At 39.8% G+C, this 24,840-nt stretch overlaps 1 protein-coding gene across 1 annotated transcript in view; it reads left to right on the top strand.

Moving 5' to 3' along the window:
• LOC137254336 (uncharacterized) overlaps positions 1-17,157 on the top strand; it is a 58,329-nt gene extending 41,172 nt beyond the window's left edge. The window contains exon 4 of the mRNA XM_067791990.1: positions 16,945-17,157. Coding sequence (XP_067648091.1) covers positions 16,945-17,157 — 213 coding nt within the window. The remainder of the gene's footprint in view (positions 1-16,944) is intronic.
• The last annotated feature ends 7,683 nt before the right edge of the window (positions 17,158-24,840 follow it).

The following is a 24,840-nucleotide window of genomic DNA, read 5'->3' as shown; positions in this document are numbered from 1 at the left end:
TGCTACGAGTTGGATAGAGCCATACAAATTTAGAAAATGCGTCAACTATGACGAGGATGTAGGCATACCGTTTATTAGTCTTTCCCATTGGCCCAACATGGTCTACGTGGTAAGTGCACAATGGTCGGTCTTCCTTGAATATAGGCTCCAAGAACCCCTCCTTCTTACCGCTCTTTGCTTCGGTGATGATGCACTGCACACAACTCTTTACCACCTTCCCTACCTTTGAAGCTAATTTAGGAATATAAAAGGACTTTTCGACAGCATCTTGTGTTCTCTTACCTGAAAAGTGTCCCTGATTATGCCCTATGCGTATGACCTCTTCCTCCATTTGAGCGGGTACTACTAAAAGTTCCTTGGTGGGATCTTTGTGTAGAACTCCACGCTTAATATAAAAGTCATCATAACTCTCCGTTTCGAGTACTTTTAGTACTGCTCGCACCCAATCATCTTCCCTTTGTGCCTGCTGCAGTCTGAACTTTAGCGAATCCTCCAACAATAAACACGACATCCTACTTAAGGCATCAACGTGCCTCATTTTGCTACCTGACCTGTGCTCTATTTCGTAATTAAAATCTTGTAGAAAAAGAGCCCAACGTGATACTCTTACAGGCACATCCTTCTTCCGCATCGTCATAGTGAATGCGTTGCAATCCGTTATTATCTTGAACGGGATGCCCAGTAAGTACACGCGCCACTTCTTCCACGCTGAGACGATTGCGAGAACTTCAAGTTCGTATGAGTGGTAACGCTCTTCCACTGGAGTGGTTTTCCTACTCATGTATTGTATTGGGTGAAGTTGTCTGTCCTCGCTATCTCTTTGCAGGAGCACTCCACCGTATCCATGCATGGACGCATCTGTATGCACCTCTGTCAACGCTTTTGGGTTGTACAAACGCAACACGGGCGCGCTTACTAATGCAGCCTTTAACTGCCTAAACGCTGCTTCCTGAGCCTCACCAAAAACAAACTTTTCACCCTGTCGCAACAAATCGGACAGTGGTTTAGCGACCACAGCATAACCCTCAATGAAACGGAAATAGGAAGTCAGCCCTAAAAACCTTTGCAAGCTCTTCCGATCAGCAGGCGTTGGGAAACACTCGACCGCGATTGTTTTAATTTTTGATGGTCTAATTGTTCCACCCTCAACGATATAGCCTAGAAAGTCAACCTTCTCCATGAGAAACTGGCATTTACTCCACTTGATACGCATGTTGTAGTCCATTTCTCGCTCTAAAACTTTTTTCACCTTACGGATTCCTTCATCTTTATCCTTAGAGGGAATGATGAGGTCATCCATATACGTTACTACTGTGCCATCTTGTATTAAATCTCTAAACACTGAGAATATGTATCTTGAGAATACCGCGGGAGAATTACATATGCCGAATGGGACATAAAGGAACTCGTACTGTCCTTGGTGGGTAATGAACGAAGTAAATTTCCTTGACGTCACCTCGAGAGGCACATGGAAGAACCCGTTCATTAGGTCTAGAGTAGTAAACGCACGTGCACTCTGTAGCTTCTCTAGCACGTCATCTATTAGAGGCATGGGGAAGTGGTCTTTCATAATTTTTTCATTTAGGCGCCTATAATCGCAGCACAGTCGCTTGCTTCCATCTTTCTTTCCCACGAGTACTATTGGGGAAGCATATTCTGACGAGCTAGGTTGAATAATTCCGTCCCTTAACCATTCGGCTACCTGTTGGTCTACTACGCACCTGTTAGCATACGACATGCGCCTTGGCGCTTGATATATCGGAGTATCATCTATCAAAGAGATTTTCATATCAACTGGGGATTTTTGCTTCTTTTTTGGGTTATAGTTCTGAATTAAATTCCGAACTTCTGAAGCCTCCACCCTGTCAAGATGGGATAACTCAATGTCGACGCTATTCTCAGCTGTTGGCTCAAAAGCCAGACACAGATTCCTAAACTCTTTTAGAAACTCAGTTTCCTCATTGCTGTTGGGAGGCGTAACGGCCTCGGTCACTTTTGACGTCTCTTTTTTTCTAAAAACGACATTGTCCTCCGTTACAATTAAATCGACTTGTTTCAGGACACTGTTACCAATGATGGCTCCATACAGAATATCAGGCTCCCTAACGACATGAAAAACGACACCTAACTGAATTTCGTCAACTTCTAACTTTATTTCAAAGCTTCCTAACGTGTACTATCACTGATACCTTTGAGCTCACACTTTTCGGCCGACAGTTCGATTTCTCCTAACATCATAAGGACATCATAGCGAATCAGGCATAAATCGCAGCCTGTATCCAGCAATGCCGAAAATGAATAATTATTGCAAGTCAAGTTTTTAAAAATAGCACATGCAGTGGTTTTTACACACTTTCTTGCCTCCAAAGTATTCACCCGCCCCTTTTCCTGTTTCAATTTAGTATCTTTTTTTGGGTAATCAGCAGCTCGGTGTCCTGATTGGCCGCATTCGAAGCATTTTAACTTTTGTTGGCAACTGCGAGCTAAGTGTCCGCTAGCTCCGCACTGAAAACATCGACGCGATTCACTTTGCTTCACAGCCGGGGATTTATCATTTGTACCACGATAATTTTGAACCGAATTCGAACTGGTTTGACGACCGGAACGAATTTTCTCGTAAATGGTAATTTGTTGCTTTAACTCATCTATATTTTTGGCCTGATACAAGCAGGTTTTATTTGATCTAGAATCTGGAATACCTTCGACGAAGTACTCGATCAGGCTTTTGTCATCAAGATCCACTGGCTTGCCTATTTCCATTAAACAATATAAATATTCGCGATACCCTTCGTTAGCGCGCTTGTACCGATTTCGAAGTAATTTATGCACGTCAATAGCCGCAGTGAAAATGCCAAATTCTTTCTTAAGTGACTGCTTAAGAGAGTCCCAATTCACTATACCCCGCTGACTGCGAACAAAAATCTTCGCTGCCCCTTTCATTAATTGTTTGCCATAGATATATTTTTGTAAATCGTCCCATTGCACGGCAGTAGCATTATCTTCAAAGTCATCAAGACACTCCTCAATAGATGGGGGACCTGAACCGCTAAAAGTTTTCAACGACCCCTCAATGTCACGAAGTGTAAATGACGGGCGCGAAGCACCCAGGGGAAGCGATGCATAATTTTGACTTGCATCGCTTTCATCGGAGGAACCATCTTCTTCGCCAACAGTTAGGCCATAATATTCACATAACCTATCCTTCGCCTTCCGTCCAGTTGTTGAAAACTTTAGAGACACTAACTTTTCTTTTAGTTCATTTACGGTCAAACTGAAAATCTGTTCGCAGTCCATGTCGCTCAATATGTTTAAAAATAATCAACTTAAATATCCAAAATAATATTCTACGCTTTGATATTGGTGGTCAAATTTCTAAAATAACTAAACCAAAATATGTACTAAGCTAAATAATATTTTATCTTTGCAATTATCAAGTTTGTTTTGATCTTAAATTTCTTATTGGACTTGCTTTAATATTCTTATAGAATTGCTCTGGTTTCTTATTTCACCTTACATTGGGTTTACTTCGTTCTAACTAGATTTTCTCTACACTCTAGGTATTGTCTTTCTTACACTGAATTACACTTTTGTGTTGTTCACATTGATTTTTTTTTTTGTACTCTCTGTGTCCAATTTTCATACATAGGTTTAAGTTTGAAGACTTATAAATGTACATACATACACATAAACTAAACGGTCATATTATTTGCTAACATATTTTAAGCTCATACCTTGGTAACAAACAAACATTTACCACTCTTCTTGCTCTCTCTGCTTGAATGCCTGTGCTGCTTTACTTTTTCGTATCTGCTGATGCTTTCGTGGAACTTCGTCAGTCTCGCCCTCAATTTATGCTCGCATTCGTCGCTGCTGCGCACTCGTAGCGCCAACTCAAAATGTATTTTTGTTTTAAGCTTTCGTCCGTTGTCGATGCGCGCTCGCTGCGCCAACTTTAAGTCTGCTTATACTCTATTCCACTCAAAAAATTCTCGCCTTCGTCGTTGCTGCGCACTCGTAGCGCCAACCAAAATTTATTTTCCCTCGCTTCGTCCCCACTGCGCGTTTGTGCGCCGATCGAAATAAAACCGCTTATCTTCAACTGATGGTGCAGTTTGGAGTATTGTTGTACTATTCTGCCAAATAGCCTTTCTGCCTCTTTGTTGCTGTTCACTACAAAGTTTCGCTTGTACTGCAGTTTCGTCAACTGAATTATGCAGTCGGATTGAATTTGCGGGTGATTGTTTGTCGCGCTGCTTTCTGCGACGATTGCATTTAGCTGCGAACGCAAACTGGGTTTTGGGCTGCTATCCAAGTAACGGGCAACGGGATTTAGGATGACGTGGTACAGCTTGCTGGCTGTGCTTTGAACTGAACGGTTTTATTGAACGGCAATATGTATTTTAATACTTTCGCAAAGTTGCACAGTTTAGCTTCTGAATTTTTTTTTTCTTTTGCGAATATATGCACACGTTTATATGTTTTCGAAAATTGGAAAAATGTTTTATATAAAAGTTCGCACTTTTGCTTGATTGTGGGCGTGTCGGATTTTTGTATCCATTTTCTGACACCACTTGTAGGATTGCCGATCAGACACCAATGAATGTACGCATCTTTTATTATTTGCACAAAGTTCGATTTATTAAGTATAGTTCGGTTTTACAAAGATTACAATGTTTTAAGCACGCCCGATACATATACAAAGCCGTCCGTTCAGTTCAACCGTCACGCAATTACTTAAACTTTCATATTCACCTTCGTCACTCTTTAGTCTTTTGTCCTGTCCTTTGTCAGTCCGTTCCGTTTTACCACACAGGGTTGTAGTTATTGGTTGCCTAAGGCTATGTTTGCATCAGGACATCCTACATTCGGCCATCCTGAGTTATCGTTTGGCCTCTTTTTCATGAACTCTGCGACCGTGCTAGTACGCTTGGGTCCTTCTCCTTCGCCTATCTTTTCCACCTCGTAACGATCGTGAGGTAGAATTTTAACGATTTTGTACGGTCCAAAAAATCTTGGTCGAAGTCGTAGGGCGCTTCCGAATTGGGTTCGCTTGATGCCTACTAATTCGTTTAACTTGTATTTCGTTGCTTCTGCTCGCTTACTGTCAAAAGTTTTTCGATTTTCTTGCTGGATTTTCCTAATATTTTGTTGCGCTTCTCTCCGATGATCTTCTCTTGATCTGTCCAGTTCTTCCATCGCTTCTTTTTCAAGATATTCATTCAATTCGGGCATGGCGTTTGTTCGCATTTCTACTCCAGTTAACAACTTAAACGGCGTTATGTTTGTACTTCTAGGGGGTGTGCTATTGAGTGTCTGCTGCACTTTCTCTATGTACTTGTACCAATTTGTTGGTGTTTCAAGACATAGTTTAGCTAGCATTGGGGTAATCATTCGGTTGATTCGCTCTATGGCCGTTACCTCTTGGCACTCCCGTAGCGATCAGCAGATGTTGAATGGATTCGCTTTCGCAGTACATCTTAAATGCGTTAGCCATGAAAGCCGCGCCCCTATCTGTTACTATGCGTTTCGGATTCCCGAAAATAGAAGATTGTTTTTTCAACTTATCAATTACTTCGTCTACTCCAGTACTACGAGTTGGATAGAGCCATACAAATTTAGAAAATGCGTCAACTATGACGAGGATGTAGGCATACCGTTTATTAGTCTTTCCCATTGGCCCAACATGGTCTACGTGGTAAGTGCACAATGGTCGGTCTTCCTTGAATATAGGCTCCAAGAACCCCTCCTTCTTACCGCTCTTTGCTTCGGTGATGATGCACTGCACACAACTCTTTACCACCTTCCCTACCTTTGAAGCTAATTTAGGAATATAAAAGGACTTTTCGACAGCATCTTGTGTTCTCTTAGCTGAAAAGTGTCCCTGATTATGCCCTATGCGTATGACCTCTTCCTCCATTTGAGCGGGTACTACTAAAAGTTCCTTGGTGGGATCTTTGTGTAGAACTCCACGCTTAATATAAAAGTCATCATAACTCTCCGTTTCGAGTACTTTTAGTACTGCTCGCACCCAATCATCTTCCCTTTGTGCCTGCTGCAGTCTGAACTTTAGCGAATCCTCCAACAATAAACACGACATCCTACTTAAGGCATCAACGTGCCTCATTTTGCTACCTGACCTGTGCTCTATTTCGTAATTAAAATCTTGTAGAAAAAGAGCCCAACGTGATACTCTTACAGGCACATCCTTCTTCCGCATCGTCATAGTGAATGCGTTGCAATCCGTTATTATCGCAACAAATCGGACAGTGGTTTAGCGACCACAGCATAACCCTCAATGAAACGGAAATAGGAAGTCAGCCCTAAAAACCTTTGCAAGCTCTTCCGATCAGCAGGCGTTGGGAAACACTCGACCGCGATTGTTTTAATTTTTGATGGTCTAATTGTTCCACCCTCAACGATATAGCCTAGAAAGTCAACCTTCTCCATGAGAAACTGGCATTTACTCCACTTGATACGCATGTTGTAGTCCATTGCTCGCTCTAAAACTTTTTTCACCTTACGGATTCCTTCATCTTTATCCTTAGAGGGAATGATGAGGTCATCCATATACGTTACTACTGTGCCATCTTGTATTAAATCTCTAAACACTGAGAATATGTATCTTGAGAATACCGCGGGAGAATTACATATGCCGAATGGGACATAAAGGAACTCGTACTGTCCTTGGTGGGTAATGAACGAAGTAAATTACCTTGACGTCACCTCGAGAGGCACATGGAAAAACCCGTTCATTAGGTCTAGAGTAGTAAACGCACGTGCACTCTGTAGCTTCTCTAGCACGTCATCTATTAGAGGCATGGGGAAGTGGTCTTTCATAATTTTTTCATTTAGGCGCCTATAATCGCAGCACAGTCGCTTGCTTCCATCTTTCTTTCCCACGAGTACTATTGGGGAAGCATATTCTGACGAGCTAGGTTGAATAATTCCGTCCCTTAACCATTCGGCTACCTGTTGGTCTACTACGCACCTGTTAGCATACGACATGCGCCTTGGCGCTTGATATATCGGAGTATCATCTATCAAAGAGATTTTCATATCAACTGGGGATTTTTGCTTCTTTTTTGGGTTATAGTTCTGAATTAAATTCCGAACTTCTGAAGCCTCCACCCTGTCAAGATGGGATAACTCAATGTCGACGCTATTCTCAGCTGTTGGCTCAAAAGCCAGACACAGATTCCTAAACTCTTTTAGAAACTCAGTTTCCTCATTGCTGTTGGGAGGCGTAACGGCCTCGGTCACTTTTGACGTCTCTTTTTTCCTAAAAACGACATTGTCCTCCGTTACAATTAAATCGACTTGTTTCAGGACACTGTTACCAATGATGGCTCCATACAGAATATCAGGCTCCCTAACGACATGAAAAACGACACCTAACTGAATTTCGTCAACTTCTAACTTTATTTCAAAGCTTCCTAACGTGTACTATCACTGATACCTTTGAGCTCACACTTTTCGGCCGACAGTTCGATTTCTCCTAACATCATAAGGACATCATAGCGAATCAGGCATAAATCGCAGCCTGTATCCAGCAATGCCGAAAATGAATAATTATTGCAAGTCAAGTTTTTAAAAATAGCACATGCAGTGGTTTTTACACACTTTCTTGCCTCCAAAGTATTCACCCGCCCCTTTTCCTGTTTCAATTTAGTATCTTTTTTTGGGTAATCAGCAGCTCGGTGTCCTGATTGGCCGCATTCGAAGCATTTTAACTTTTGTTGGCAACTGCGAGCTAAGTGTCCGCTAGCTCCGCACTGAAAACATCGACGCGATTCACTTTGCTTCACAGCCGGGGATTTATCATTTGTACCATGATAATTTTGAACCGAATTCGAACTGGTTTGACGACCGGAACGAATTTTCTCGTAAATGGTAATTTGTTGCTTTAACTCATCTATATTTTTGGCCTGATACAAGCAGGTTTTATTTGATCTAGAATCTGGAATACCTTCGACGAAGTACTCGATCAGGCTTTTGTCATCAAGATCCACTGGCTTGCCTATTTCCATTAAACAATATAAATATTCGCGATACCCTTCGTTAGCGCGCTTGTACCGATTTCGAAGTAATTTATGCACGTCAATAGCCGCAGTGAAAATGCCAAATTCTTTCTAAGTGACTGCTTAAGAGAGTCCCAATTCACTATACCCCGCTGACTGCGAACAAAAATCTTCGCTGCCCCTTTCATTAATTGTTTGCCATAGATATATTTTTGTAAATCGTCCCATTGCACGGCAGTAGCATTATCTTCAAAGTCATCAAGACACTCCTCAATAGATGGGGGACCTGAACCGCTAAAAGTTTTCAACGACCCCTCAATGTCACGAAGTGTAAATGACGGGCGCGAAGCACCCAGGGGAAGCGATGCATAATTTTGACTTGCATCGCTTTCATCGGAGGAACCATCTTCTTCGCCAACAGTTAGGCCATAATATTCACATAACCTATCCTTCGCCTTCCGTCCAGTTGTTGAAAACTTTAGAGACACTAACTTTTCTTTTAGTTCATTTACGGTCAAACTGAAAATCTGTTCGCGGTCCATGTCGCTCAATATGTTTAAAAATAATCAACTTAAATATCCAAAATAATATTCTACGCTTTGATATTGGTGGTCAAATTTCTAAAATAACTAAACCAAAATATGTACTAAGCTAAATAATATTTTATCTTTGCAATTATCAAGTTTGTTTTGATCTTAAATTTCTTATTGGACTTGCTTTAATATTCTTATAGAATTGCTCTGGTTTCTTATTTCACCTTACATTGGGTTTACTTCGTTCTAACTAGATTTTCTCTACACTCTAGGTATTGTCTTTCTTACACTGAATTACACTTTTGTGTTGTTCACATTGATTTTTTTTTTTGTACTCTCTGTGTCCAATTTTCATACATAGGTTTAAGTTTGAAGACTTATAAATGTACATACATACACATAAACTAAACGGTCATATTATTTGCTAACATATTTTAAGCTCATACCTTGGTAACAAACAAACATTTACCACTCTTCTTGCTCTCTCTGCTTGAATGCCTGTGCTGCTTTTCTTTTTCGTATCTGCTGATGCTTTCGTGGAACTTCGTCAGTCTCGCCCTCAACTTATGCTCGCATTCGTCGCTGCTGCGCACTCGTAGCGCCAACTCAAAATGTATTTTTGTTTTAAGCTTTCGTCCGTTGTCGATGCGCGCTCGCTGCGCCAACTTTAAGTCTGCTTATACTCTATTCCACTCAAAAAATTCTCTCCTTCGTCGTTGCTGCGCACTCGTAGCGCCAACCAAAATTTATTTTCCCTCGCTTCGTCCCCACTGCGCGTTTGTGCGCCGATCGAAATAAAACCGCTTATCTTCAACTGATGGTGCAGTTTGGAGTATTGTTGTACTATTCTGCCAAATAGCCTTTCTGCCTCTTTGTTGCTGTTCACTACAAAGTTTCGCTTGTACTGCAGTTTCGTCAACTGAATTATGCAGTCGGATTGAATTTGCGGGTGATTGTTTGTCGCGCTGCTTTCTGCGACGATTGCATTTAGCTGCGAACGCAAACTGCGTTTTGGGCTGCTATCCAAGTAACGGGCAACGGGATTTAGGATGGCGTGGTACAGCTTGCTGGCTGTGCTTTGAACTGAACGGTTTTATTGAACGGCAATATGTATTTTAATACTTTCGCAAAGTTGCACAGTTTAGCTTCTGAATTTTTTTTTTCTTTTGCGAATATATGCACACGTTTATATGTTTTCGAAAATTGGAAAAATGTTTTATTTAAATGTTTTCGAAAATTGGAAAAATGTTTTATATAAAAGTTCGCACTTTTGCTTGATTGTGGGCGTGTCGGATTTTTGCACCAGGCATGCTTAACCAACGAACCGATATCATTTCGTTACGATAATTAACGTTAATAAACGAAACAAAGTCATTTCGTTTCGTTTATTAACGTTAAAAACGTCAAATTAGCGAAATGATTTCGTTTCGTTTTCTGCCATATCAAAACGAAATCAAATCGTTTATGTTGATTATTAATTTAAAACTATGCTAGCAAAGCTGATTGATGGCGGAGTCATTAAAGGTGAAAGCATTCGCCAAGCTGATTGCAACTTTTCTCATGAATTTTGACAGTACGAACATTTCTCAGAGTATTTTTGACATTACCACCAACGAATTACACAAACAAATTACATGGAGTTTGTGTGTGTATGTGCCCTCGTTGTTACCACCTTACGGCTTCACCATGGCTATAGCATTGCCAGCACAATTCAAACATAAAGTATCACGTTTTTGTTAACGTTTTTAACGTAAACGAAAGCTTTTCGTTTCGGTTAAAAACGAGATACAATTTATCTTGATAATTTCTTTATCGATAATATTTCGAAGTGTTTCAACGGAAACGGTGGAAATTTTTTGATAAACGATTAGCTTAACGTTAAGGTGCATCCCTGATTTGCACAAAGTTCGATTTATTAAGTATAGTTCGGTTTTACAAAGATTACAATGTTTTAAGCACGCTCGATACATATACAAAGCCGTCCGTTCAGTTCAACCGTCACGCAATTACTTAAACTTTCATATTCACCTTCGTCACTCTTTAGTCTTTTGTCCTGTACTTTGTCAGTCCGTTCCGTTTTACCACACAGGGTTGTAGTTATTGGTTGCCTAAGGCTATGTTTGCATCAGGCCATCCTACATACATAGCAACACCACCACCTTTCTTTACCTTTCTATTCATCCTATAGAGTACGTATCCCTTTATGCCAAAATGGTCATCAAGTATTTCAGGTTTAAACCAAGTCTCGGAAACACAAATGATATCAACACCGGATTGTTCCAATATCGCTCTGACTACATCCATCTTTTCACCATATAAACTACGCGCATTAAAGTGCACCACGTTGAAACCTTTATGGTGCCTGCATAGGACATTAAGCAAAGCTAGGCTATTATTCGCAATGCCATTCGCATTTCTACAATCTCCAAACACTGAGTACAATCCAATTAAAAGCAACTTTAAAGTAAGTTATAGACAAAGCCGAAGTAAAAGAAAAAAATAAATAAATTAATGTTTGCGCCATCTTTACATAACAAAAAACAATGAATAAGCATATGAACTTAAGGTTAGCGAAATCGATCCAGATCACCCTCACTGGTAACTTTTGTTGGCTGTGCGGATGTATCAAGTCCATGCCTAACGTAGACGCAGCCACTGAGCGTGAATGCCGCCTGCAGCTTTCCCTGCCGCCTTAATTGGATAGCCGCTTGTAGCAAAAGCCTATTTTCCTTGGTAAGGCTCTCGTATAGGTGGAAGTTTCCCTGGATACCAAGGGGTTCCAGAGAAACAGCGCTTTTCATACGCCTACGGTGCTCCCCAAAAGCACGGAGAGTACGATTGCGATCCAGCGGCGAATGGAACTTGATCACAATCGCACCGTTGTTGCCTGCACGTGAGTGTCTCGTGCGGAAAATGTCCCTTATTTGCGGTGACTGAAAATCAATGGACATGCACACCACGTTAAAAATACTTTTTAGGTTTTCGCCCTCCTTATACGGGACACCAAAAGCGACAGCATCAGCAGCGATATCAGCAGTCAGTTTTTGCTGAAATCCTTTCGCCAACTCTTTTTTGAGATTTTCTATTTCGGACTCAGACTTTTCTAATCTCTCCGTCAACAAAGAAATCTGCGTGGATGAGGCAGACAGAGTGTTGTTAAGTAACGAGATCTCCTCTTCGATACGTTTATTTATTTGTTTCTCCACTTCATCTAATCTTTGAGAGACGCCCTCTACCAAAAGCCGCAACTGGGCAGTCTGTTATTGAAAAGTAGTAATTAAAATTCGATACGTTTTATTTGATTAGTTAAAAGCCCTTAATTAGTCAAAAACATTTGAAACGCCATAAATCGTAAACATGATCAAACTAGCCTAAAAAATTTCCATCTTCAGATCTGATGGCATTTAGTGATTTTACGCAGCAAACAACTCTAATTTTTAATTCATTAAACTATTGTTATAAAGCCATATGTCAGTGTGCAAACACTTTCGTCATAAACAAAAAAAGAAATCATAACAGTAAACGAAATGTATTTCCTATTGACTTACGTGGAACCTTTGTTGTTATTGAAAAGTAGTAATTAAAATTCGATACGTTTTATTTGATTAGTCAAAAGCCCTTAATTACTCAAAAACATTTGAAACGCCATAAGTCGTAAACATAATCAAACTAGCCTAAAAATTGTCCATCTTCAGATCTGATGGCATTTAGTGATTTTACGCAGCAAACAACTCTAATTTTTAATTCATTAAACTATTGTTATAAAGCCATATGTCAGTGTGTAAACACTTACGTCATAAACAAAAAAAAAGAAATCATAACAGTAAACAAAATATATTTCCCACTGACTTACGTGGAACCTTTGTTGTTATTCAACAGTAGAAATTAAAATTCGATACGTTTTATTTGATTAGTCAAAAGCCCTTAATTACTCAAAAACATTTGAAACGCCATAAGTCGTAAACATAAACAAACTAGCCTAAAAATTGTCCATCTTCAGATCTGATGGCATTTAGTGATTTTACGCAGCAAACAACTCTAATTTTTAATTCATTAAACTATTGTTATAAAGCCATATGTCAGTGTGTAAACACTTACGTCATAAACAAAAAAAAAAGAAATCATAACAGTAAACAAAATATATTTCCCACTGTCTTACGTGGAACCTTTGTTGTTATTCAACAGTAGAAATTAAAATTCGATACGTTTTATTTGATTAGTCAAAAGCCCTTAATTACTCAAAAACATTTGAAACGCCATAAGTCGTAAATATAATCAAACTAGCCTAAAAATTTTCCATCTTCAGATCTGATGGCATGTAGTGATTTTACGCAGCAAACAACTCTAATTTTTAATTCATTAAACTATTGTTATAAAGCCATATGTCAGTGTGTAAACACTTTCTTCATAAACAAAAAAAGAAATCATAACAGTAAACAAAATGTATTTCCTATTGACTTACGTGGAACCTTTGTTGTTATTGAAAAGTAGTAATTAAAATTCGCTACGTTTTATTTGATTAGTCAAAAGCCTTTAATTACTCAAAAACATTTGAAACGCCATAAGTCGTAAACATAATCAAACTAGCCTAAAAATTCTCCATCTTCAGATCTGATGGCATTTAGTGATTTTAGCAAGCAAACAACTCCAATTTTTAACTAATTAAACTATTGTTATAAAGTCATATGTCAGTGTGTAAACTCTTTCTTCATAAACAAAAAAAAAAAATCATAACAGTAAACAAAATGTATTTCTTATTGACTTACATACGTGGAACCTTTGTTGTTATTCAAAAGTGTTAATTAAAATTCGCTCCGTTTTATGTGATTAGTTAACTAGCCTAAAAATTGTCCATCTTCAGGTCTGATGGTATTTAGTAATTTTACGCAGCAAACAACTCTAATTTTTAACTAATTGACTATTGTTATAAAGCCATATGTCAGTGTGTAAACATTTTCTTCATAAACAAAAAAAGAAATCATAACAGTAAACAAAATGTATTTCCTATTGACTTACGTGGACCCTTTGTTGTTATTGAAAAGTAGTAATTAAAATTCGATACGTTTTATTTGATTAGTCAAAAGCCCTTAATTACTCAAAAACATTTGAAACGCCATAAGTCGTAAACATAATCAAACTAGCCTAAAAATTGTCCATCTTCAAATCTGATGGCATTTAGTGATTTTACGCAGCAAACAACTCTAATTTTTAATTCATTAAACTATTGTTATAAAGCCATATGTCAGTGTGTAAACACTTACGTCATAAACAAAAAAAAAAAAGAAATCATAACAGCAAACAAAATATATTTCCCACTGACTTACGTGGAACCTTTGTTGTTATTCAACAGTAGAAATTAAAATTCGATACGTTTTATTTGATTAGTCAAAAGCCCTTAATTACTCAAAAACATTTGAAACGCCATAAGTCGTAAATATAATCAAACTAGCCTAAAAATTTTCCATCTTCAGATCTGATGGCATGTAGTGATTTTACGCAGCAAACAACTCTAATTTTTAATTCATTAAACTATTGTTATAAAGCCATATGTCAGTGTGTAAACACTTTCTTCATAAACAAAAAAAGAAATCATAACAGAAAACAAAATGTATTTCCTATTGACTTACGTGGAACCTTTGTTGTTATTGAAAAGTAGTAATTAAAATTCGCTACATTTTATTTTATTAGTCAAAAGCCTTTAATTAATCAAAAACATTTGAAACGCCATAAGTCGTAAATATAATCACACTAGCCCCAACATTTTCCATCTTCAGATCTGATGGCATTTAGTGATTTTACGCAGGAAACAACTCTAATTTTTAAGCCATTAAACTATTGTTATAAAGCCATATGTCAGTGTGCAAATACTTTCGTCATAAACAAAAAAAGAAATCGTAACAGTAAACAAAATGTATTTCCTATTGACTTACGTGGAACCTTTGTTGTTATTCAAAAATGGTAATTAAAATTAGCTACATTTTATTTGATTAGTCAAAAGCCCTTAATTACTCAAAAACATTTGAAACGCCATAAGTCGTAAACATAATCAAACTAGCCTAAAAATTCTCCATCTTCAGATCTGATGGCATTTAGTGATTTTAGGAAGCAAACAACTCCAATTTTTAACTAATTAAACTATTGTTATAAAGTCATATGTCAGTGTGTAAACTCTTTCTTCATAAACAAAAAAAAATCATAACAGTAAACAAAATGTATTTCTTATTGACTTACATACGTGGAACCTTTGTTGTTATTCAAAAGTGTTAATTAAAATTCGCTACGTTTTATGTGATTAGTCAAAAGCCTTTAATTACTCAGAAACATTTGAAACGCCATAAGTCGTAAATATAATCACACTAGCCCAAATATTTTCCATCTTCAGATCTGATGGCAATTATTGATTTTACGCAGAAAAAAACTCTAATTTTTAAGTCATTAAACTATTGTTATAAAGCCATATGTCAGTTTGCAAACACTTTCGTGATAAACAAAAAAATAAATCATAGCAGTAAACAAAATGTATTTCCTATTGACTTACGTGGAACCTTTGTTGTTATTCAAAAGTGTTAATTAAAATTCGCTACATTTTATTTGATTAGTCAAAAGCCCTTAATTACTCAAAAACATTTGAAACGCCATAAGTCGTGAATAAAATCAAACTAGCCTAAAAATTTTCCATCTTCAGATGTGATGGCATTTAGTGATTTTACGCAGCAAACAACTCTAATTTTTAACTAATTGACTATTGTTATAAAGCCATATGTCAGTGTGTAAACACTTTCTTCATAAACAAAAAAAGAAATCATAACAGTAAACAAAATGTATTTCCTATTGACTTACGTGGAACCTTTGTTGTTATTGAAAAGTAGTAATTAAAATTCGATACGTTTTATTTGATTAGTCAAAAGCCCTTAATTACTCAAAAACATTTGAAACGCCATAAGTCGTGAATATAATCAAACTAGCCTAAAAATTTTCCATCTTCAGATCTGAGGCATTTAGTGATTTTACGCAGCAAACAACTCTAATTTTTAACTAATTGACTATTGTTATAAAGCCATATGTCAGTGTGTAAACACTTTTTTCATAAACAAAAAAAGAAATCATAACAGTAAACAAAATGTTTTTCCTATTGACTTACGTGGAACTTTTGTTGTTATTCAAAAGTGTTAACTAAAATTCGCTACATTTTATTTGATTAGTAAAAAGCCTTTAATTACTCAAAAACATTTGAAACGCCATAAGTCGTAAATATAATCAAACTAGCCTAAAAATTTTCCATCTTCAGATCTGATGGCATTTAGTGATTTTACGCAGCAAACAACTCTAATTTTTAACTAATTAACTATTGTTATAAAGCCATATGTCAGTGTGTAAACACTTTCTTCATAAACAAAAAAGAAAACATAACAGTAAACAAAATGTATTTCCTATTGACTTACGTGGAACTTTTGTTGTTATTCAAAAGTGTTAACTAAAATTCGCTACATTTTATTTGATTGGTCAAAAGCCTTTTGTTTAGGCCACCAGCCTAAATATTCGCTACCACCCTAATGTACACTTTTGGCAATTTTAGTATTTACCGGTAACGGCCCACCCCTGCCGAGCGCTAACTTTAAAGGGGAAAACTCGACGAAAGTTAGCTATCGGCAGGTGGTGCGGACCTTTTTCGTTTTTTAAACTTTCTTTCTATTTTGGAACGTTCACGAGCCAGCAGCTAGCCCCAGGTGAGTAGTATAAACCAACCATTTTCGACATTTTTCATTTTTACTAAGTTGCGATTTTGTCATTGTAATTAATATTCGCAAATTAATAGTTTCCATAAATGTGAATTTACCAGGAGTGAGTTGTCGATTTCATTAATTTTGCTCTTTAATCAATATAACTTTTTCTGAAGCTTTATCGCGCTCATCCATGCGCATTTGGATTAATAACATTAGAATTGTACGCTTTGAATTGCGAGTATACTGTGAAATAATTAGCTTTCCTGACGAACAGGAAGTCTGTGAGTGCTTCACCTGCATGAACAAATATTGTGAAATATTTATCTTTTATAAATAAATTGTAACTACTCGGTATTAATTCTTCTCTTTTTATTTCTTATATTTGCGTGCGATCGCGCCCTACGACAAGGGTGCCACATTCCCCCCGCAAAACATTGGTCCTTACGCGCCGAGAAAATCAAAAATTTGAAGACAACACAGAATCAACGCAGCGGAATAATTGGAAAATATTAGCAAATTTATAAAAGTGTTAAATTGGAAGAAGTAATCAGCGAAACAAAACCAACTAGCACAACATTTTGGCAACTCGCTATCACACAACACACACACTGCCATAAAATCATCACATCATACAGTCTATTATAACATACAATCCATTGATCATCACAGGTCATAACATCATACAGTCCATTACAGTCAACAGCACATCATACATTTTCAATATCGCAGTACACTCGTCAAGTTCACATACAACATCCCACAGTTAATCACATCACATCATCACATTACCTAGTTCATCACATCGTCTACATCACATACAGTCCATTCGCATCACATCGAAAACACATTATCATCACTTCACATCAACACATAAAAACTTAAGGTACGTACGTGGTTGCTTGGTTTCACAAACTTTTTTTTATGTACGTGATTCACGTAAAAAGGTGCACTCTGTGATTGATGCAAGGCAAAGCAAGTGAAATTGCTAAATTTCGTGTTTTTTAAGCACACAACGCCTTTTGACGATCGGGTAATTCCCCCCACCAGTGGTAAGGGTTACTCGACACCGCTCAAGGCAGACAGTCAGTGAATTTTTTTTAGTTTTTTCTTTCACACTCATCACTGCACTGTGTTGTACCCCCTCATCGTCACATACGTTGACAAACTTCCCAGGCAGGAACCATAATTTCACTTGGTTGATAGCCTTAGCTTGTCTATCACAGAATTCACTTTGGTAATCAGTTCGCGAGCTGAAATATTACCAAAAGCCAAAAAAGTATCACTACGTTGGGTGGCTAGTGGCTTGATCACACAATTTATACTGAGTTTTATATTATATAGCTGTATCTTTATCACTTTTTTTTCTTAATAAATACTTTAAATCGTAATTTTCCACAGTAAGTTGGATAAACAAATTTATTTTTTATATTGGGAAAGATCCCTGGTTGGCTACTCGGGAATACTCAGCGTTCACTTTCACTTTGTATACACATTTAATCCTCGTCAGGATTTCTATCTGTGTTTCACATTAAATCCTCATTGGGATTTTCTATTTGTGTTTCACATTAAATCCTCATTGGGATTTTTTATCTGTGGTTCACATTTTACACTATATCCACATTGGGATTACCATCTGCGTTTTTAATTTTTTTTAAACACGCTAAGTTTCAAAATATTTCTATCTGTGTCCAACACACCTGTTAAGACACATTAAATATTTGCAGACGATTCTCTTCTCTGCATTGCATATCACTGTAGACACATTAAATCCTTTCAGGACTTCTATCCGTGCTTAATATCACTTTGCACCGACTAGAACCTCAGGATTTCTATCTGTGCTGCATATCACTACATTTATATCACTTTATACACACTAAATCCTCGTCAGGATTTCTATCTGTGTTTATTTCCATATCACTGCATACACATTAAATCCTCGTCAGGATTTCTATCTGTGCTGCATATCACTACATTTATATCATTTTATACACACTAAATCCTCGTCAGGATTTCTATTTGTGTTTATTTCCATATCACTGCATACACATTAAATCCTCGTCAGGATTTCTATCTGTGGCTTGCACAATCCTCGTGAGGATTTCTATAAGTGGTTCATATCACCGGCCACATTACATACACGGCATAATTTACATTTGATTAAATTTTTGCTTAGCACTATTCACATAAGATTGCTATCTGTGTTAACACATTCAATCAGAATTCGTGTGTTCCTAAAGCTTTTACTTATACAGCGCAATCACAGCAAAAACGAAAACACTCTTATAATTTTTTGTTGTGGTTGCATTGACACCAAAGCCACTAAGTCGTTTACCTCCGAGCTCGACACCTTCAAAGAGACAAAATATTCAAATTAATAAAATCAATGGAGACTTATATTAGATTGGCTGATTCCATAGTGGAGTTTGAACAAGAGTTCAACTCCACCCCGGCCGAATCCCGGAACAAGCACACCATTGCACTACTGCAAGAGGAGCTAAGGGCACTATGGAAGAAGACCAAGTCCACATATGAAAGTCTTCTCGGCAATTCTGAACTGTCCAAAGACGAGCTCAGCTCATTAAGAAAGAAAAATAAAAGTTGCTTTGCATGCTACCTGCAATGCATGTCTGCTGTGGCGGCTGAAGCCGAAGCTATCACCCCACAGCCGGCGAAAGATGAAGCAAAGGAGGAAGACTCCTCGCGCCGTGGACATAAAATGCGGCTGCCGCCTTGTGACACCGATGTATTTAAAGGCGACTACCTCTCCTGGCCAGCTTTTCGAGATATGTTCACGGCGATATACATCCACAATACCGATCTGAAAGATGTCGAGAAATTATACTATTTGAAGCAAAAAACGCAAGGGGAGGCAAAAGAAATAGTGGGCAGGTGCTCATTAACAAACGAGGGTTTTGCAACCGCCTGGAAGAATCTAAGCGACAGGTACGAAAATAAACGTATCCTCGTCAACACACAATTAAAACTTTTATTTAATCTGACGGCAGTCGAGCAGGAGTGTGGAACATCAATTAAAAAATTGCAACGTGAGATCAACAATTGCATTTCTGCGCTACAATGTCATAATATTGACATCACAAATTGGGACGCAATTATAACTTACTTATGCTCCACAAAACTCCCTGAATCTACACTGGCTCTTTGGGAACAGACCGTAGAACGGAAAACAGATATTCCGAAATGGGAGGATATGGACAAATTCCTGTCCAATCGCTTCCAGACATTGGAGACGGTTTCCGATCTGAGGGGTAATAAAACAACAAAAACACCCAAAAGTCAGAGTTCGAATTCTAGGGAAAATTCTACGAAACTTGGGGTTTACCAAGCAAGCGTACCAAAGTCGGCATGTAAGATGTGCAACAGTACGGAGCACAAATTACGAAATTGCCAAAAATTCCGTAGGTTGTCCACGTCAGGCAAAATCGAATTTATCAAAAACAATAGTTATTGTCTGAATTGTCTGTCGGGTGGACACACCGTGACACGATGCACTAGCCAATTCAATTGCAGCACGTGCCACGCAAGGCACAACACCTTGCTCCATCTTCCGACAGCACAACCAAAGACAACTCCTCAAAGGTGGACTCAAAACGCCACCGACAATTCACCTTCAACCTCACAGCAGGCTAGGGCAAGGATGGAGTCTGAAAAAAGACAAGATAATACTAATAACGTCTCTTCGTGTCATGCTAACACCACTAAAGGGGTGTTATTAGGAACAGCGCGGGTTCACATAATGTACAACGGGGTGAAATTTTCCGCCAGAGCGCTGATAGACTCTGGGTCCGAATGCTCTTTCATAACTGAAAGACTAAAGAAGCGAATAAACCTTCCGTCCAAACGTTTGCATGTGCAGGTGTCAGGAATAAATAATACACCATCTGCACAGGTAAAGGAATCATGCTCAATTAACTTAGGTTCGCTTACAGACCCCTTAGTAAGCATCCATACGGTGGCCCTAGTCCTGCCTCAATTAACAGGGGACCTTCCGACTTGCCAAGTGAGCGCAACGACTCGGCAAGCATTCCCTGATCTGATTCTGGCGGATAAGAGGTTCTTCATTAATGAACCAGTCGACCTCATACTTGGAGGCGATATTTATCCCCAGATCATACTAAACGGTATACGGAAGAACGTCCTAAATACGCTTCTCGCCCAAGAAACCGTCTTCGGTTGGATTTTAACCGGTCGTGCAGATGCACCTCACCCAACCAATACACGAGTATCCTTTTTCAATGAAATTAGCCTAGACAAGCAGCTAGCCGCTTTCTGGGAACTTGAAAACGTACCTACAAAAAAGGCCCTGACCGAAGATAATGCCTATTGCGAGGCACTATATAAAAACACAACGGAAAGGAATTCAGCTTCCCAAAAACCGTCTGTTTGGGCCCATCTCTCAAGAGCGTCTGCTCTCAGTTCTATCGGAACGAGACGCGCCTAGCCAAGACCCCGGCCCTACAGATGGAATACAATAGGGTACTGACAGAATATGTCACGTTAGGGCACATGACTAAGGTGCACACCGTAGTACCACCACAATCAACTGATTGCTATTTCTTACCGCATCATGCGGTGATCAAAGAAGAAAGCACAACGACTAAAGTAAGGGTCGTATTCAACGCGTCGTGCCCGACATCCAATGGCAGAAGCCTGAACGATGTTCTACACACCGGCCCAGTACTGCAATCCGACTTAACAATACTGCTCCTCCGATGGAGATTCTACAAGTACGTCTTCAATAGCGACATTGAGAAGATGTACAGGCAAATTTGGGTAAAGGAAAATCAAACCCAATACCAAAGAATAGTTTTTCGACTCAAAGCAGAGGACCCTGTCAGCGTGTTTGAACTCAACACGGTAACCTTTGGGGTAAATTGTGCCCCCTATCTAGCGATCAGAACCCTACATCAACTTGCTGATGACGTCGAGGCGTCTCTGCCAACCGCAGCGCATATCTTGCGAAACAGTATGTACGTCGATGACGTCCTTGCAGGGGGACATAGCATCGAGGCAGCAATCGCGGCCCGCGATGAAATCACAGCTGCATTAAAGTCAGCAGGATTCCCTCTGCGGAAGTGGACATCCAACTGCAGTAGGATACTACAGGGCATACCCAAACCTCACAGGCTTACGGAAGACTTTCTGGAATTCGAGGACGTGAGCATGGTAAAAACCCTAGGCATCCGTTGGAACGCGCATTCCGACTATTTCTATTTCACAGCGAAACCAATCGAAAACCAAGACATCTTAACAAAAAGGGCGATCCTATCGGCCATCGCCAAACTCTTCGACCCTTTAGGCTGGCTTGCTCCAGTTATCATCGTAGCTAAGATATTAATGCAGAACATTTGGCTGGAAGGGACGGATTGGGATGAACCGGTATCCACAATCACTCTAGATCGGTGGCAAACCTTTATGCAGGAGTACCCCGCCATTAACCGGATTCGTATACCTCGGTGGGTGCACTTCACCCCTACCAACGATATAGAGATTCACGGCTTCTGTGACGCGTCCGAGAAAGCCTACGCGGCTACGGTTTACGTGCGAGCTAAGATCAACGACAGGACATACGTTAGTCTACTCATGGCAAAAACGAGGGTGGCACCAGTAAAAACAATTTCATTACCACGATTGGAGTTATGCGGTGCCGTCTTGCTGGCAGAAACTTTGGAAGCTGTGATGGAGAACCTGAACTTAGGCACATTCAACATGCACCTATGGACAGACTCGACCATCGTCCTAGCATGGATTCGAAAACCCCCGTGTTCCTGGTCAACATTTGTAGCTCACAGGGTGACAAAAATCGTGGAGAAGGTAGGAACGAAAGCATGGCATCATGTCGAGTCCGCATCAAATCCAGCGGACTTAGCCAGCAGAGGACTTCCAGCCACGGACCTAGTCGACAACTGTTTGTGGTGGCAGGGACCCTCTTGGCTGCAAGAAGGCAAAGCGAGATGGCCATCTCAAGGCGAACAGGAGTACCACACAGACATCGAAGAAAAACGAGTACAAGTGCATGTAGCAACGAACATCAACCATAGCGAGGATATTCTTGATCGGTTTTCCGATCTATCAAGGGCGTTACGGGTAATCTCCTACATTATACGATTCTCGAATAGAACACGTCCAAAAACTAAAATGTCCTTTCAAGCAGAGTCTCACCAGATCTCGCCCGACGAAATCAAGGCTACGACTAGCCGCCTCATAAGGATATCCCAAATCAACCACTATGCCGAAGAAATAAGCTCTCTGAGAACTAGGAAACCCATCGCGACCAAAAGCGAGATTCTCTCTCTAAACCCCTTTATCGACGAAGATAATGTCCTTCGAGTGGGGGGTCGTCTCAACGCATCCAGAGACGTTCCCGTCGACGAGCGTCACCCGATAATCCTCCCTTACGCCTGCCGACTCACCCGTCTCCTAGTCCAGTTTGTCCACACCATTTCCATACATGGTGGAAACCAACTAATGCTGCGGCTCCTACGCACGCAGTATTGGATACCTCGGGTCAAAAACATGATCCGATCCATCATCCACAACTGCAAGGCCTGTACGCTATTCCGCAAACGTTCCCCGACGCAACTCATGGGAACCCTCCCTGCGGAACGCACTACCTTTAGCCGGGCATTTACCAACACCGGGGTGGATTTCGCAGGACCGTTTGACATCAAGTCTTACAGCGGAAGAGGATGCCGCATGTCCAAGGGTTACGTCTGCCTATTCGTCTGCTTTGCGACTAAGGCGATCCACTTAGAGGCGACCAGCGACCTCAGCACCGCCGCGTTTCTAGCAGCGTTTAGTCGGTTTGTCGCCAGACGGGGATGCCCGAAGAACCTTTATTCCGACAACGGGACGAACTTTGTCGGTGCGTCGAGGGTTCTCCGCTCAGAGTTCAAGGCCTTCCTCGTTGATGCGCGCAACCAAACCCTCTCTAAATATGCCCACCAAACCTTGACATGGCATTTCATACCAGCAGCTGCTCCTCATATGGGCGGACTGTGGGAAGCGGGAGTCAAGAGTTTCAAAACTCATTTCAAAAAGATCGCATCGGATCATAAATTTACTCTCGAGGAGTTTAGCACCCTCCTGTGTAGGATTGAATCCTGTCTCAACTCCCGACCCCTAAGCCCATCTTCAAATGACCCGTCTAACCTGGAGCCACTTACCCCCGGGCACTTCCTAGTCGGGGGCCACCTACTAGCGCCACCCGAGATTGACGTCAGCGAGAATCGCGCTTCGCTCGTCAATCGATGGGAAAAACTTAAGGCGCTACATCAAACCTTCTGCAAGCGGTGGAAAACGGAGTATCTCACCGAACTGCAGAAGCGCGTTAAGTGGAAGCATCCACAATCGAATCTCAAACAGGGGGATTTAGTCGTCATTAAAGAGGACAATCTGCCCCCCAACGAATGGAGACTAGGTCGGATAGCCAACCTCCATTATGGCCCCGATAACAGAGTTCGAGTCGTTGAACTTGATACGGCAAGGGGACAAACCACCAGACCAATCACGAAATTGGTCCTACTACCACCTTCCAGTGAGGGTGAGGGAGACTTGTAACTCCCAACCGCTCTAACCAATCCCATAACCCAGCTCTCGTTCACCACGAACGAGGCCAACAGAAGCCTAAAGCAGAATCTGCCACCGCATACCCCCTAAAATGAAATTAACCCCGCTCTCGTTCACCCCGAACGAGGCCAACAAACCGCGCAACCCAGCTCTCGTCCACCCCGAACGAAGCCAACAATCCTAAATCAAACTCGTAGCGCAATCGGTAACACCAAACAACCAATTCAACAATCAGAAGTTAATTTATCAAACAAAACACTACAAGCAATGAGTGAATTGTTTGATGGAAACCTCAAGTCCTTTGCTACAAAAACTGAATTGACTGAAGTAACTAAAATTGTTTTAATTTTTATCACATTCTTTAATCAAAACTTTGCTTGTAATATTTTACTTGAATATATAAATAAACAGCCAGTCCCACTGATTTTACGGTATATGTCAAAGAAAAAGGATACGGCTATTATTATTCACATTGCAATATGCAAGCCAAGTTTCAACAGAGATCTGGAAATTTTAGGATAATCAAAATTTCTTTAAGCAATATTTGGCTCTTATGTAAAGATAATACGGAGTTACGAATAGATTGCATATGCATTCGGCCAAGGCACGTGGACAACAGAACCCAACAACTAAGTGCAACTGATGCACTGTCCCGACATCCACATACATACAAATATTCACGTGTATTTGAAATACAGTTCTCTAATGGTCACCTCCCACAGCACTACACATTAAGCGCATGAGAGGAGGTACCCATTGTTCCACAAAAAAATAGTTACTCTTTTTAAGGGTCATTCAGTCTCAAAACAAGCTTGAACTTTTACAGAACTTTATTCGCATCTGCACAGTATTTCCTAAGAAAGAGTTCTAGAAATTGGATTTTAAAAGGTTAGAAATTAAAAAAAAAAGGGGAATTCCTAAAGCAATTTCCAAGGACAGCTCATTTAAAGATTTTAATTTGCAATTTTGATTGCATTT

This window comes from Eurosta solidaginis, chromosome 5, assembly GCF_040869045.1.
Source record: "Eurosta solidaginis isolate ZX-2024a chromosome 5, ASM4086904v1, whole genome shotgun sequence".
In the NCBI taxonomy this organism is placed as follows: domain Eukaryota; kingdom Metazoa; phylum Arthropoda; class Insecta; order Diptera; family Tephritidae; genus Eurosta; species Eurosta solidaginis.
Note: the sequence above shows the minus strand (reverse complement) of the source record. Positions and strands in the feature narration are given on the sequence as shown.